Source organism: Macaca fascicularis, chromosome 1 (genome assembly GCF_037993035.2).
Source record: "Macaca fascicularis isolate 582-1 chromosome 1, T2T-MFA8v1.1".
NCBI lineage: Eukaryota > Metazoa > Chordata > Mammalia > Primates > Cercopithecidae > Macaca > Macaca fascicularis.
In genome coordinates, this window is record NC_088375.1 from 40,941,652 (window position 1) to 40,956,518 (window position 14,867).

At 42.8% G+C, this 14,867-nt stretch overlaps 1 protein-coding gene across 5 annotated transcripts in view; it reads right to left on the reverse strand.

Annotated features, from left to right (window-relative positions):
- NMNAT2 (nicotinamide nucleotide adenylyltransferase 2) overlaps nt 1–14,453 on the reverse strand; it is a 174,707-nt gene extending 160,254 nt beyond the window's left edge. For 3 of the 5 annotated variants that reach the window (XM_074029970.1, XM_074030035.1, XM_074030077.1), the window contains exon 1: nt 14,151–14,453. In XM_074029970.1, coding sequence (XP_073886071.1) covers nt 14,151–14,370 — 220 coding nt within the window. In that variant the 5' untranslated portion in view covers nt 14,371–14,453. The remainder of the gene's footprint in view (nt 1–14,150) is intronic. The other 2 variants (XM_005540192.5, XM_045393740.3) reach the window with 1 other exon arrangement.
- Between the last annotated feature and the right edge of the window lie 414 nt (nt 14,454–14,867).

The window sequence follows — 14,867 nt, forward strand, 5'->3', positions numbered from 1 at the left end:
TTTTTCCAGCCATTTAAAAATGTAAAAAGCCATCCTTAGCTCGCAGGCCTCACAAAATCAGGTAGCTGGCCACATACGGCCTGCAGTCCATAGTTTGTCAACCTTGAGTTATATCAATCACGCTATTTTACAAATGAGAAAGATAAGCCTCCAGGAGACTAAGTATATTCCCAGATCAACAGCCATTCAGTTTATTAATTTCCATATAAACAGAAAAAATGGAGTGGTAGGAAAAACTGGGGCCTTTACCTATTTTTTTGTCAACATTGTTAACAGCAAGAGAACCTGATACATTATCTATAAATTTTGATTCCCTGGGGTATAACAAGTAAATAATTTTTAAATAGTGCTTAGCAAGATTGGTTCATGGAAAATGAAGCAATTATGGCTTGAATTTATATGTATAATATTTATTGTCTTAATTTTAATTTAACATGAACGACAGGTCTCTTTTTTAAAAAAAAAGTCTTCTTTTAAAGATCTTGTAGTTCATGTGATGAGCTATGCACTGCTAAATATTTGCTAAATATCTGCACATAAATATTCGAAAAGGAATATGAATAGTCATGGATGTAGTTTCATCTCAGTGCTCCGTGGAGGAAGTATTCCACCTCTCTGTGGGCACTAAGATGAAGGGTTGGAAAAATGTTGAAGAATAAAGCATTGGCTGGGCACAGTGGCTGACACCTGTAATCCTAGCACTTTGGGAGGCTGAGACAGGAGGATCACTTTAGCCCAGGAATTTGAGGCCAGATGGGGCAACATAGTGAGACCTTGTCTCTAAAAATAAAAAATAATAATAAATTAAATTTAAATTTAAAAAATAAATAAAGCATCAGAAAACCCAACCTCTTACCATCGTGTCACTTTATTGAGTCTTTTAAATGGTAAATAATTTCAATAGTCATGGAGAATGATATATTTTTGTTTTTGTTTTCTTAAGACAGAGTCTCTCTCTGTCACCCAGGCTGGAGCACAGTGGCATGATCATGACTCACTGCAACCTCAACCTCATGGGCGCAAGCCATCTTCCCACCTCAACCTCCAGAGTAGCTAGGACTACAGATGCACACTACCACACTTGGCTAATTTTTAAATTTGCTGTAGAGATGGGATCTCCCTATGCTGCCCAGGCTGGTCTTGAACCCTTGGCCTCAAGGGATCCTCCCACCTCAGCCTCCCAAAGTGCTGAGATTACAGGTGTGAGCCACTGCCCAGCCAGAACCATAGTTTTATAAGAACAGAAATACACTTGATCAAGACCTCCAGGATTAGAGCTAAAAACAAGTGTCAAAAGACAGGATCGCCACAGTGCTTACTTTTCAGACAATTAAGCCTGTGGAGAAGAAAGCAGGCACATATCCAAATCCCACAAAATCATGGAAGATAAAACTAGGGTGAACCGAGTTCACCAAATCTGGGAATACTTGAGCAACAGGGGCATTCCAGTGAAGCACAGTAAAATCTAGATCCTAGGCAAGAACAAATCACGGGAGTGACTTTTTTGCTTATTTGTTGTTATTTTGGTGGGTTGTACAGCAATATAATTTCTCACTTGTGTATTTCATCGACAGATATACTTTATGCAATGTATAATGGTTCCATTTCAGAAAATAATAAAATCGTGGCTGGGCATGGTGGCACACCCCTGTAATCTCAGCACTTTGGGAGGCTGAGGCAGGCGGATCACCTGAGGTCAGGAGTTCAAGACCAGCTTGGGCAACACGGTAAAATCCTGTGTCTATAAAAATAATACAAAAAAAAAAATTATCCGAGCATGATGGCGGACGCCTGTAGTCCCAGCTACTCTGGAGGCTGAGGCATGAGAATCACTTTAACCTGGGAGGCGGAGATTGCAGTGAGCTGAGACAGCACCACTGCACTCCAGCCTGGGCAGCAGAGTGAGACCCCATCTCAAAAAATAAAAATAAAAAATAAGTAAATAAATAAAATCACGAAAAGAAAGAAAAAGAAAAAATCCTCTTCATTTCAAAGAGTGATACAGAAATAATAACTTCAAAATGTTTAGATAAAATCACAATGGCAGCTCCCTACTGAACTGCTAACAAAGGGAACATTGACATTTGGGATGCAGGTCCAACATCTGCCGTGTACTCCTTTGTCCATCACCTTTTGAGGCCTGCTAAAAAAAATGCTGGGTCAGATCTGAACCCTTGGCACTGTCCCCCTCCCAACCTGTTTTCTGGCTCTCTCATCTCCTGTCCTTCCCTCCCTTGCCCACCTGCACTCTAGCAAGTTCCCTGGAAATTCCTTAATGTGCCATGCTGTTGAGGCTTCCACACATATCCCGCTCTCTTCCCAGAATGTCATTCTCTCTCTCTCTCTTTTTTTTAATTTCCTTTTTTTTTTTTTTTAAGAGATGAAGTCTCGCTTTGTTGCCCAGGCTGGTCCTGAACTTCTGGGCTCAAGTGATCCCTCCAACTCAGCCTCCCAAGTAGCTGGGACTACAGGCACATGCCACCACACCCAGCTAATTTTTTAAATTTTTGTAGAGATGGGGTCTCATTATAAAGCCCAGGCTGGTCTCCAAATCCTGGGCTCAAGCAATCCTCCCACCTTGGCCTCCCAAAGTGCTGGGATTACAGGTATGAGCCACCACGCCCAGCCAAGAATGCCTTTTTCTATTCTGTCCACTCGGCAGCTTTAACTTTCAAACTCAAACTCTCACTAACACCTGCTCTAATGGCCCATCTACCATGTCCAGAGTGGTAATTTCCTCCATGCTCCTACTTTACCTCATTCTCACCTCTTTGGTAACACTTTTCACTTCAATTGCTTTGTTTAGTTTGTTATCTCTGCTAGAGATCAATAGCCATAGAGCCCTCCTGACTCTACCCTTCCTGCCAGTAAGTCTACCATAGACTTGAGATGAGGAATCTAACATGTCACTCATTACTCATTCAAAAAACATTTTTTTTTTAGATGGAGTCTCGTTCTGTCACCCAGACTATAGTGCAGTGGCGTGATCTAGGCTCAGTGCAACCTCCACCTCCTGTCGTCCCACCTCAGCCTCCTGAGTAGCTAGGATTACAGGCATGCACCACCACGCTGGAAAATTTTTTGGAATTTTTAGTAGAGACAGGGTTTCCCCATGTTGCAGGCTGGTATGAAACTCCTGACCTCCAGTGATGTAGCCACTTCAGCCTCCCAAAGTGCTGGGATTACAGGCATGAGCCACCACACCTGGCCTCAAGAAACGTTTAATGAGCACTCACTGTGTGGCAGGCACTGTCCTAGGAGCCTGAGATACATTAATGAGCAGAGTAAACAAAGATCTCTGCTCTTGAGGAGCTCTAGCTGGGGAGACAGGCATTGAATAATAAGCATAAGAAAACAAGAAATAACATCCTTAGTTTAAATGTGATAAGCACAAGAGAGAAAAGATATAAGTAGAGCAGAATAAGAGGGACTGGGAGTGTGTGAGGTGCGATTTTAAATTATATGATCAGGGGAGTAGGATCTGCCAAGTGGACGATGAGGAGAAGGTTACATTTGAGCAGAGAATTGGAGGAGGGGAGCGAATGAGACATGGGCTACATGGGGAAGGGCATTCCAGGCAGAGGAAACATTCAGCACAAAGACTCTAAGGCCAAAGCAAGGACGTTCCGTGAGGTTAGCTAAGAATGAAGTGGAAGTGATGTGTTAGGGTGGAGGTGGGGGCAGGGTGGCTGATCATGGAGGTCTATAGGCCATGATGATGACTTTGACTTTGATTGAGTGAGATATGGAGCTATGGAGGATTTGGAGCAAAGGAGCAACATGATCTGACTTAGATTTGGCTTACATTTTGAAAGGATCGCTCTGTTTTTTTTTTTGTTTATTTGTTTACTGAGACGGAGTCTCGCTCTGTGGCCCAGGCTGGAGTGCAGTGGTGCAATTTTGGCTCACTGCAACCTCCGCCTCCCAGGTTCAAGTGATTCTTCTGCCTCAGCCTCCCAAGTAGCTGGGACTACAGGCACGTGCCACCATGCCTGGCTAATTTTTTGTATTTTTAGTAGAGATGAGGTTTCACCTTGTTAGCCAAGATGATCTCGATCTCGTGACCTCATGATCCACCTGCCTCGGCCTCCCAAAGTGCTGGGATTACAGGTGTGAGCCACCATGTCCGGCCTAAAGGATCACTCTGATTATTTGTTAAGAATTGAGTGTTGCAACCAAGAGTGGAAGCAAAGAGACCAGTTAAGAGGCTATTGCAATAATTCAAATGAAAGATAACAGTGGCTTGCACCAGGGATGTAGATGGAGAGAGGTGGTTGGTCTTAGTTATATTTTGAAGATAAAGAGATTCCAAAACATTTGGACATAAATAATGTATACAAAACAGGGAATAATTAAGCATTAGTCCAAGGTTTTTGGCCTAAGAAACTGGAACAAGAATAAAACTATAAGCATTTAGTCTTATCTAGGGAATATGCTTTACTGTCTCTTCTACTGCCTGGTAAATATTAAATGAGGTCAATATGTTGCAGCATGTCTACTCATGTGGAGGCAATTTGATGTAGGAGAAAAAACAGAAAAAGACTGCTATTTAGCTGCCATCACTTCCAGGGGTTAGCCTCAGAGTCTTGCTCCCTCGCTACTTCCTCCTCTTAACCTCTTATTGCCATGATCAAAATAATTTTCCTGGCTGGCTTACTTGTATAATGCTAAAGAGAATTACGCATTAAATTTAATAAAAAACAGCTTAATGGCAGTATGGTTTAAATAAGCTCAAATAAAGTGGCTTCATGATCAGGATGATAATGGGGAAGATGATGATGCGGGTAGTGGTTATAATATTTGCCTTTGCTGCAGAGTTTACAAATCATGGAGACACTGGAAGATGTAAAAAGAGGAAGGAGCCAATACCAGGAGGATGGCCTTGGTCATACCACGTAAGCCACTGAAAGATCTTTTTAAGCTAAAAGACTTCTGAGGCTAGCTGCCAAACTATCCAAAAAAAGCAAATGTGTTCCATGCAATTGAGTGCTTATAATTGGAAGATCTCTGGAAGTGGAAAACTTCCCTCCCTGTAAACTGATGCTGCATTGACATATATTGAGATATGGAACATATCCATAAATAAAGTTATGTAATTCTCTATCAAATGAACTCCTATATCTCAGGTCTTAGTCTATAACATTGAATCCTAAAGAATTATTTTAAATGCCTTTGTTTAACTAAAATTTTGTGTATTGAATATGTTTAAATTTTTTTTTTTTTTTTTTTTTGAAACGGAGTATTGCTCAACCGCCCAGGCTGGAGCGCAGTGGCGCAATCTCGGCTCACTACAAGCTCCGCCTCCCGGGTTCCCGCCGTTCTCCTGCCTCAGCCTCGCGCATAGCTGGGACTACAGGCACCCACCACTACGCCCGGCTAGTTTTTTGTGTATTTTTAGTAGAGACGGGGTTTCACCGTGTTAGTCAGGATGGTCTTGATCTCCTGACCTTCTGATCCGCCCGTCTCGGCCTCCCAAAGTGCTGGGATTACAGGCATGAGCCACCACACCCGGCTAAAAAAATGTTTTTAAGACAAGATCTTGCTCGGTTGCCCAGGATGGAGTGCAGTGCTGTGATAATGGCTCACTACAACCTTGAACTCCTAGGCGCAAGCAATTCTCCTGCTTTAGACTTCAAAGCACTGGGATTATAGGCATGTGCTACCACACCCTGCCTGAAAAAATATTTTTTCATTCCTTAGTGTAGTTAGGATCTTTTTGAGCAATTCAGGATGATCCAAGAACCAAGCGTGAACAAGAACTGTGCTAGAAAGTGTATTTTACAGCATCATGAAACATTAACTAAACCACCACCACATTCAGGACACTGTACTGGTGACCAAGAAGACAATTATATAGAAAAATTAAGACTTGAAGTTTTTCAAAGAAACACTTTCAAAACTGGATTTTCATTCTCTCTTCCAGTCATGCATGGATTACTTTTAAACTATTGCCTATCGATAGAAAAATAACAAAATAAATATATTATCTGTCTACTTTTTCATTTGCCTCTTGTGTCTGTGGATATCTTTGAAACAGAGGGGTTCAAACTTGAATGTTGGCAGGTTATGCTTTTTAGTTTGCCTTCACACTTTAGGCTGTTCATTTGACTTAATCTAAAATTGGAAGTTTATATAGAAATGTTTCTCTGGCACCCATAACATTTCAAAGGATGTTCCTACTAAGCAATAATTCAAATGATTTGAGAAATAATTGAATTATCTTAATTCTGATAGTTCTAAGCAGAAAGGCTTAGAAATATAGAATAGGAACAAGTAAAACAAAAAGAGAAGAGAAACTGAAATAAATATTTCAAGACTCTTAGGACATCAGCTCTGTTCTTCATTAGACCATATTGCTTAGTTTGGAATACATTCTAGACAGAAGATTTGCCTCTCATGGTTAGGTTGTTTTCACATGAGGTTCAGTTAGTCAGTGCAGCAGAAAAAAGTAAACTGAGTCAACAGTTTGTGTGAACACAAATGTCTACATTTTCTTTTTCAGCCCATTATTCTTGTGTCATGAGCAGACACTGCTCCTGCTAGTGAAACCACCTTGAGTGATCCATGAGTTACCACTTGTGTACCTTCAACTTACCAACAAATTAGGTAGGATTCCCAAGCATCTACCTCTTTTTTTTTTTTTTTTTTTTTTTTTTTGAGAAGGTGTCTTGCTCTATTGCCCAGGCTGGAGTGCTGTGGCGAGATCTTGGTTCACTACAACTTCCACCTCCCGGATTCAAGCAATTCTCCTGCCTCAGCCTCCCAAGTAGCTGGGATTACAGGTGCCTGCCACCACCCCTGGCTAATTTTTGTATTTTTAGTAGAGATGGGGTTTCATCATGTTGACCAGGTTGGTCTTGAACTCCTAACCTCAAGATCGGTCCCTTTCAACCTCCTAAAGTGCTGGGATTACAGGCAGGAGCCGCTGCGCCTGGCTACTTTTTTTTTTTTTCCTTTGAGACAGGGTCTCACTCTGTTGCCCAGGCTGGAGTGCAGTGGTATCATCATGACTCACTGCAGCCTTGACCTCCTTGGTCTGACGATCCTTCCATGTCAGCCTCCCATTGCTCAAGCGATCCTTCCACCTCAGCCTCCCATGCAGCTAGGACTATGGGCACGTGCCACCATGTCCAGCTAATTTTTATATTTTTAGTAGAGATGGGGTTTCACCATGTTGCCCAGGCTGGTCTCAAACTGCTGGGCTCAAGTGATCCCAAAGTATTGAGATTATAGGCATCAACCACATGCCCAACCCCAAGCATCTACTTAAGCGTAATGTCACAGCCATCATCAGAGTGGTGGGCAAGTCAAAAGTGGTTTTGTGAACTACTATCAGTTATTCCTAATTTTACAGCCTCAACATTAAAAAGAGTCAAATTTAGGATATTGATTATCTTCCATTTTATATATATTTTTTTAAAAAGCAGAAAACCTTTCTTTTTGCATTTTATTTCCATACTGTTAATAAATTTTATATCTTTCTTGCATGAATAAATTTTAATAATCTAACTGGAATCTACTGGGAACTTTCATTATAAGACTCAGACATCCCAGGTCACAAAGAAACTTTGCATTTAGGTATTCTGTCACATCAGTGCTTGGTTAGAACACATATTACCAAAATTTTCAAGTAAGAAGTACGAATCTTTACTTTCCCCACCAACCCCTAAACCTGCTTCTCCTCCAGCATTTTCTATTCATCCACCTTGGATAGAAACCTGCAAATTACCCTGGACTACTTCACCATCACACACTCATCACATCACGAAATGAAGATCTCTCTCTCTCTCTCTCTTTTTTTTTTTTTTTTTTTTTTTTTGAGATGTAGTCTTGCTCTGTCACTCAGGCTGGAGTGCAGTGGTGCGATCTCAGCTCACTGCAACCTCTCCCTCCCGGGTTCAAGCGATTCTCCTGTCTCAGCCTCCCAAGTAGCTGGTACTACAAGCACATGCCACCACGCCCAGATAATTTTTTGTATTTTGAGTAGAGACGGGGTTTCACTGTGTTAGCCAGGATGGTCTCGATCTCCTCTCCTCGTGATCTGCCTGCCTCAGCCTCTCCAAGTGCTGCAGTTACAGGCGTGAGCCACCGCACCCGGCCAAATGAAGATCTCTTTTACCTCCTAAATAACGTTCAGATACACATTCTCCATCCCAGAAACCACCAGCCTGGGCCAGGTGACCATCTTCTTTGGGTTGAATCCTTTATTGCTGAAACACATGCCTAACTGGTCACCACATTCTTGCCCTTCACCAATCTATATTAAATATTTAATTAAATCATAATTTAAAGATATGGCTATGTTACCCCTTTACTTTAAAAACAATGCAATGTCTTCTCATTGTCATTGGGATAAAGTCTAAAATCTTTAAAATGACTTAGGAGCCTTCGTAATTGTTCAGACATTCAACTACCCCTCTCTAGTCTCACCTCTCACTCCCCTTCTCCTTGAGCCATCCTGAACTTTTCCTTGTTCTATTATTCTATGTCTCTATCTCTTCACCCTAGCCTTTGTACATGGCTGATTCCTCTGCCTGGAACAAGATTCTATACATTCATTTAAAAAATTTATTCAACAACTATTATGGAGATCCTACTACATGCTAGGTACTGGGAAATATATCAGTGATGACACCAGGCATTGTTTCTGTCTTCAAAAAGCTTAAGGTCTACCATGGGAAACAGCCATAAAACACATGAGATGAAAGTTATGGCCTGGAAAACATAAGGTGATGTGGGAACAAATGTCAGGGTAGCCAGACTTAATTTAGGAGTCAGTGGAGGTTCCCTGAGAAACTATCGTTGAAGCTAAAATCCAAAGAATGAATAGGTGTTAGCTGAGGTAACAGAAGAGTGGGAAGAAAGGAGGAAGTTGGAGGAGTTATGGAAAGCCCGTTCTAATGACAAAGTTAAATGAAAAACATAAGAGTATTAAGAAAAGAAAGACCTTTTGGGTTAGACACAGATATCTTTGTTGGATATATTTTGTTGGAGGTCTGTGTTGCCAAGGAAAAAAATTTGTAAGGTTCTCATGACCCTTTGTTGACAGCTAAGTTCAAATGGCTTCTTCTTTCATAGGTGCTATTGCAATTATAAGGAAATAAAAAAGAAGCGTCATGAGTGAGAGAGTCTAGATATCAAGAAAGAGGTTCTATACTGATTTTTGCTGATGAATTCGACCCAGTGACTTACACATGTACCTCTGCCTTATCAATCGTAAAAGTGGATACTATTATTCAGTTTACCTTGCAGGATAGGATCAAATTAGATAGTGGTACAAAGGAAAAGAGTACCACATGTGCTTAATAACTTTTATAATATAAGAATTTTGATCACATTCAACAGCTTCTTGATTTATAGCAGTTCTATAGGGGCTGCATCTCCAATTCTGCAACAAGTAGAAGGCTCTCTTCATTACCCTTTAAGAAGAACAAAATTGGATTACATCTCTTCAAATGATCCAGCTCAAAGCAAAAAGAAAAAAAAAATTTGAAATAGAAAAACTGGAAAATCCATTTATTTTACAATTATTAAAAAGTAGGATACAGCTGGATGCAGTGGCTCACATCTATAACCCCAGTTACTTGAGAGGCTGATGTGGGAGGATTGCTTGAGGTCAGGAGTTGGAGACCAGCCTCAGCAAAATAGCAAGACCCTGTCTCTAAAAGAATTTTTTTTCATTAGCCACTAGGGTGTGCCCATGGTGCCTGTAGTCCTAACTGCACAGGAGGCTGAGGTGAAAGGTCCGCTTGAGCCCAGAAAGAGAACTGAATTTGGTCATTTCTGGCTGTCACAGCCAACATGCCCTCCTCTTTTTGGTCACATTCTCCTGGATGCTGGTGGAGGGACCATTGCTGTGGAGGAAGGCGGTGGCCGTGAGCATGCACCCAGCCTAAGCATGCAATTCTACTATGCCACAGGCTCGGGTACATGGAGAATGATTATAGTAGATCTTGTACCATTTGAGTTATCAGTATTGTGGATCTTTTTGAAGAAATATGACTTTTCAAAGAAATATTAATTTTCAAAAATAGCGGCTGCCATAAGTTTCCAATTCCAATTGTTCTCACTGAAGCTTATTTCAGAAAGCTCTCCCTGGTATTAACCACCTGACCTGAATGACTGACTCCTTGCCACCTGGTCATCCCTCTCTGTCAGGCATTAGACCTCTGACTGGCTTAAAGGGAGGAAAGATGTTAGACTTTGGTAATTTTGGGAGACAATATCAGAGCGCGGTAAAAAGAAAATAGTTTTTGGAGTCAGGTAGACCTGGATTTAATCCACAGTTAGCAGAAACAGGAGTTTGAGGCTGCAGGAAGCCATGACCCTGCTGCTGCTCTCCAGCCTGGGCAACGGAGCAAGACCCTATATCTACAAATTAAAACAGAAAAAATACAAAAAATAGCTAGAAATATTTCTGCTGTGATGAAATCCCCCAATTCCTCTGGTTTTTTTTTAGTAGCCAAATTAATCTGAGCTATATTTTCTTACTTTTCTATTTAAACTTTCTCTCTGACTTCCCAGTGGTAGATTTATTGACAAATATAGCTATAAATGTAAAGAAAGCCACATTAAATTATAATCTCTACATACTTAAAAACTAAGCAGTTACATTTTTTAAAACTTCCACATTATCTTCTTATGTAATGAGGCAGACCCATGAGATATGACATCATTCATTTATGGGTTTACTTTGCCAAAAACTTTTACTCATCCTGAAAGCATTTTAGTTACAGTTGAGTATACAAGTGTCAAATATCTCTCACAAATATTATTTTTTCCTGCATGTTTCTATAGCTTCAAATAGGAGAAATAATATCAGCTTCCCTTTCAGAGTAAAAGAAAATTTCATTCTAAAAAATTTTACAAATATTGAGAATTGTACAAGTGCTACTTTACAAAAATGAAGAGTGAGTCTTTAGTTTTGAATGCCACTTCTCTTTTTGTTTATAGTCTTTCTCTTTTTCCTTTGGTAAGAAATTGAATTTCAAGATACAGGAGCTCTATTTAAAATGTCTAATTTCAAAGTCCTATTTGTGTCTGTTTTTTAAAAAAATTTATTACAAATTTCAGTCACCTTAAAGAAAGTTTGAAAAAAAATTTTTAAAGACAGAATCTGGCTGTATTACCTAGAATAGAGTGCAGTGTGCTATCTCGGCATACTGTGACCTCTGCCTCCCAGGCTCCCACCTCAGCCATCCTCCCACTTCAGCCTCTAGAGTAGCTAGGACTACAGGCATGCACCACCATACCTGGCTAATTTTTATATTTTTTGTAGAGATGGGGCTTCACCAGGTTGTCCAGTCTGGTCTCAAACTCCTGAGCTCATGTGATATGCCCATCTTCGCCTCCCAAAGTGCTGGGATTGTAGGAGTGAGCCACCACGCCTGGCCAAAAGTTTGATAATTTAGTTGTATTAATTATTTCTGTGTTGTCAGAGAGAAAATTTTAAAAGCCATTTGAAAGGAGGAAATAGTTAATAAATAACTGGTTTCTTTAGAGATGAGACAAAGATCTTAAGGAAATGCATATATAGGAATCTCGCTTAGTTGATGGTCAACTTAATTCTGTTAGTTTATGGTTCATGAAAATAGAGTGTTCATGGAATTATGCAGTCAGAAGATGAGTGGGCACTTCCTGCAGCCTTTGTTGCAGTATGAAGGCCTTTACAAGAGGAATCAGGAACATGAGGCTGAAGTCTCAGTGCCACCTATTCTCCATGTGTGTTCATGAGAAAGTCACTTGGCTTCTGTCAGTTTCTTATTTGTAAAATAGAGGTAATAATGTATTTCTTATAAGGTTGTTAATAGGAATAAGTAACTTAACGTAGATGAAAAAGTTTTGTTAACCAGAACTGCTCTACAAAAATAAATTATAAAATTTATCCAGAGCTCAAAGATTCACATAAGAGATTCTACCAAAAATAGTTTAATGTGTATTTGTGTTCTTATTCTTGCTTCATTTTTACTTGTTTATGTGCTAAATTCTTCATTAGGTAATAAGCTCCTTAAAGCCATAGTGAGTGAACATATCATATCCTTTTTTTGTGTTGCTCTCTGAATTATACTTTAATGGACATGCAAAGGACTTTGTTGACATTCTGCCCTGGTCCTCAGTTCTTACACTAAGTAAATAATCGCTACTGCCAAAAGTCTCCTTTTCACCTTTCTATATCTAAACCCTTCCACTGCAACTCAGGCCTATTTCCACATAGTCTATCCTTGAAGCTCATGGAGAATTGGCAGGTCAGTGTTTGCTTAACAAAAGCCTTTATTACTGTTAACAAAGAATCTTCAGTTGCAGGACAGAATTTTTGGTTCTCAATCCAAATCCGTTTCTCTTGTAATCTAAAATAAGTGGGATTTCATAGCTCCAGGAAGAAAGGAGTAGTACCCACTGAGTCACCAAAGATTCTTAGAGTCACAGAGTTTCATCCTCAGCCCAGTGGCTCTTCCCTACTCCTCCTTTCTCTTGGTTCCAAAGGAAAACCCATCATTGCCTGGTCAAGGGAGAGGAGTAAAGTGCATCAACATAAATTGCCAGAGGACATATGGACAGACAGGAAAAGAAGGAAAGGGATGAAGACACCAGCATCAAAGGGCACTGGGCACTGACATTCCTTAGAAGACTGATGAGATGCTCTTGTCTACCCTGATGCTTGAACAGAAGTCCTTATTTAACAGGCAAGTTGGCATTGGTTCTTAATAAAAGACTTTTAAAAGCTGAACGAATGGTGAAGAAGGGATGGCTGTTTCTCAGCCTCCCTCCTTCTATGGTGTAGATATGCCTACCCGATTTGCCCTCTGCTCAAAGTAGTTCTATATTCTTTCCATGAGGTTTTTAACAAGCGATCCCAGTTCAGCGCACCTTTTAAGTTTAAAGATGAATATTTTTAGCCTAAACCACCTCGCCCTGTCTTTACTGCTGTAATGTGGTTCTCATTAAACCTCCCCAGGAGGGCTCGCGCAATCCTCAAGCTCCGGATAAACACGTGTGCCCGCATCCAGCTCCGGCGCGCCCTGCATTTCAGCACCGCCGCCTCTGGAGAGCGCCTCGCTGGCGGGCCAGGTCAGGGCCTCCCACCCGCTCTCTCATCCATCCCAGCCCACTCATTCTTCCCTACTCCTCGCTTCTCTCAGTTTCAAGAAAAAGCACCCCCAACTTCTAACTTCTCAATTCGTGCTTCTAAAGTGACCTCCGCGTCCCTCTTTCCGTGTCCAAACGCTCATGCCCCGCTCCTTTGAGTCCTACTAGCAGCTGCGAAGCCGCGTGGTTTCCCACCGGTGGCGCGAGACCTCCAACAGGCATCCATCGATCACCTTTCCCCTGCGGCTCCTGGACCCCGAACCAGCCAGCCAGATGCCCCCGCTCGCTCTCTCTGGCTCCACGCCCCAAAGCTTCTAAGAAACAAACGCGCGATGATGAGTCCCCTCCCCCCAACACGCACACGCATATACTCACACACACTCATTCGCACATTCATACACACACTAGACGCCTCAAACCTTCCGCGTGCCATGGCCACCCTGGGCAGAGCCTCAGCCAACTTGGGCCCCGATCCTTCGGCTCCGGCTCCCGCAGGGCCTCCCGCAGCCGCCACCCGGCCCCCTCCCTGTCCTAGGCAGCGGGTTCCTAAGGCCGAACCTAGGCGGAAAAGGGCCCCCTCCCTATTCGCTCAGCATCCACCTCGCACGGGCAATACACGGCCCACAATTCCCAAACACTCGTCCCTGGGCCGCCCAGAACCACCAGCCAAATCTGAAATTAATCTTGAAGCCCCAGCCCCTGTCACTGGTGTGTTGGGCGCGAGTGTGTTTGTGAATCCGAGGCACATACATGATTTAACTCCTTGGAGATTTCGGCCCATCCTAAACAAACAGCACGTTATCTCCAGCCTCCTCCTCCCCCTACTCGGCGCCCCAACCTCTGCCCCCATCCCGGTCCTCGCCAGCCTGGTAGCCGAACCACCACACCGCCGCACTCCAGTTCTGGTATCTCGAACCCCTGCCCAGCCCCAAATGACACTTGTCTCTAGTCCTCTCCCATCCCCCACCTTTGGCCCCCTGGAAGCCGGGTCTTGGCCCCAGCAAGTGACGCCTCGGAAACGCAGTCTGCCTCCCCTCCCCCGAGTCCAAAATAAAGGGGCCGACCTCCACCAGCTGGATCAGCCGGCGCACCCCTCCGAATGGGGCACACGCCTTCCCGTTCGATCGCCCTGGAAAACACAGGTGCCTGGGAAAGGAGAGGAGCGGAAGCGGCTTCCAGAGGTGGGCGGGAGGACTCACCAAACATCTGAATGTGCCCTTTGGTGATGGGATTGAAGCTGCCGCAGGCAAGCAAGATAACGTGGGTCTTGGTGGTCTCGGTCATGGTGCAAGTGGGTCCCTCGCGGTGGTCTAGGGGTTGCCTCTCTTTTTGTGTCTCGTTGTGTCTGCAGAGGGAGAAAGGAAGGCGAGGCTCCGGCGGTGGATGCTGTGGACTCCAAGGAGCCGCTCCAGACGCAAACCGCGTCACTCTCCGCCTCCCCTTAACGCTTGCAGCTCCGGCAAGCTCCGAGGCTGCTTTTGTATTGCTCTGCTCTCTTCTCTCCTCGGTCCCTCTCTTTTCGTTCTAGCTTCCTTGCCGTCTCTCGTCCTGGTGCCCCACCCCATCCTTTCTATCCCCCCAGCCCGCTTCACTTCATCACTCTCTTCCTTAGAGTTTATCCAGAAGGCAAGACGTGGTACCCAAGCTCGGAACCAAAAGCTCACAGCATGGTGTGGGCTCTTTCTGCCTCTTGCCTCATCTTGATTCAGTTTTCCTCCTCAGTCTAACATTTTTCTGTCCGCCCTACTTTCTCTAACATCTCCAAGTTAAAAAATGTTTCA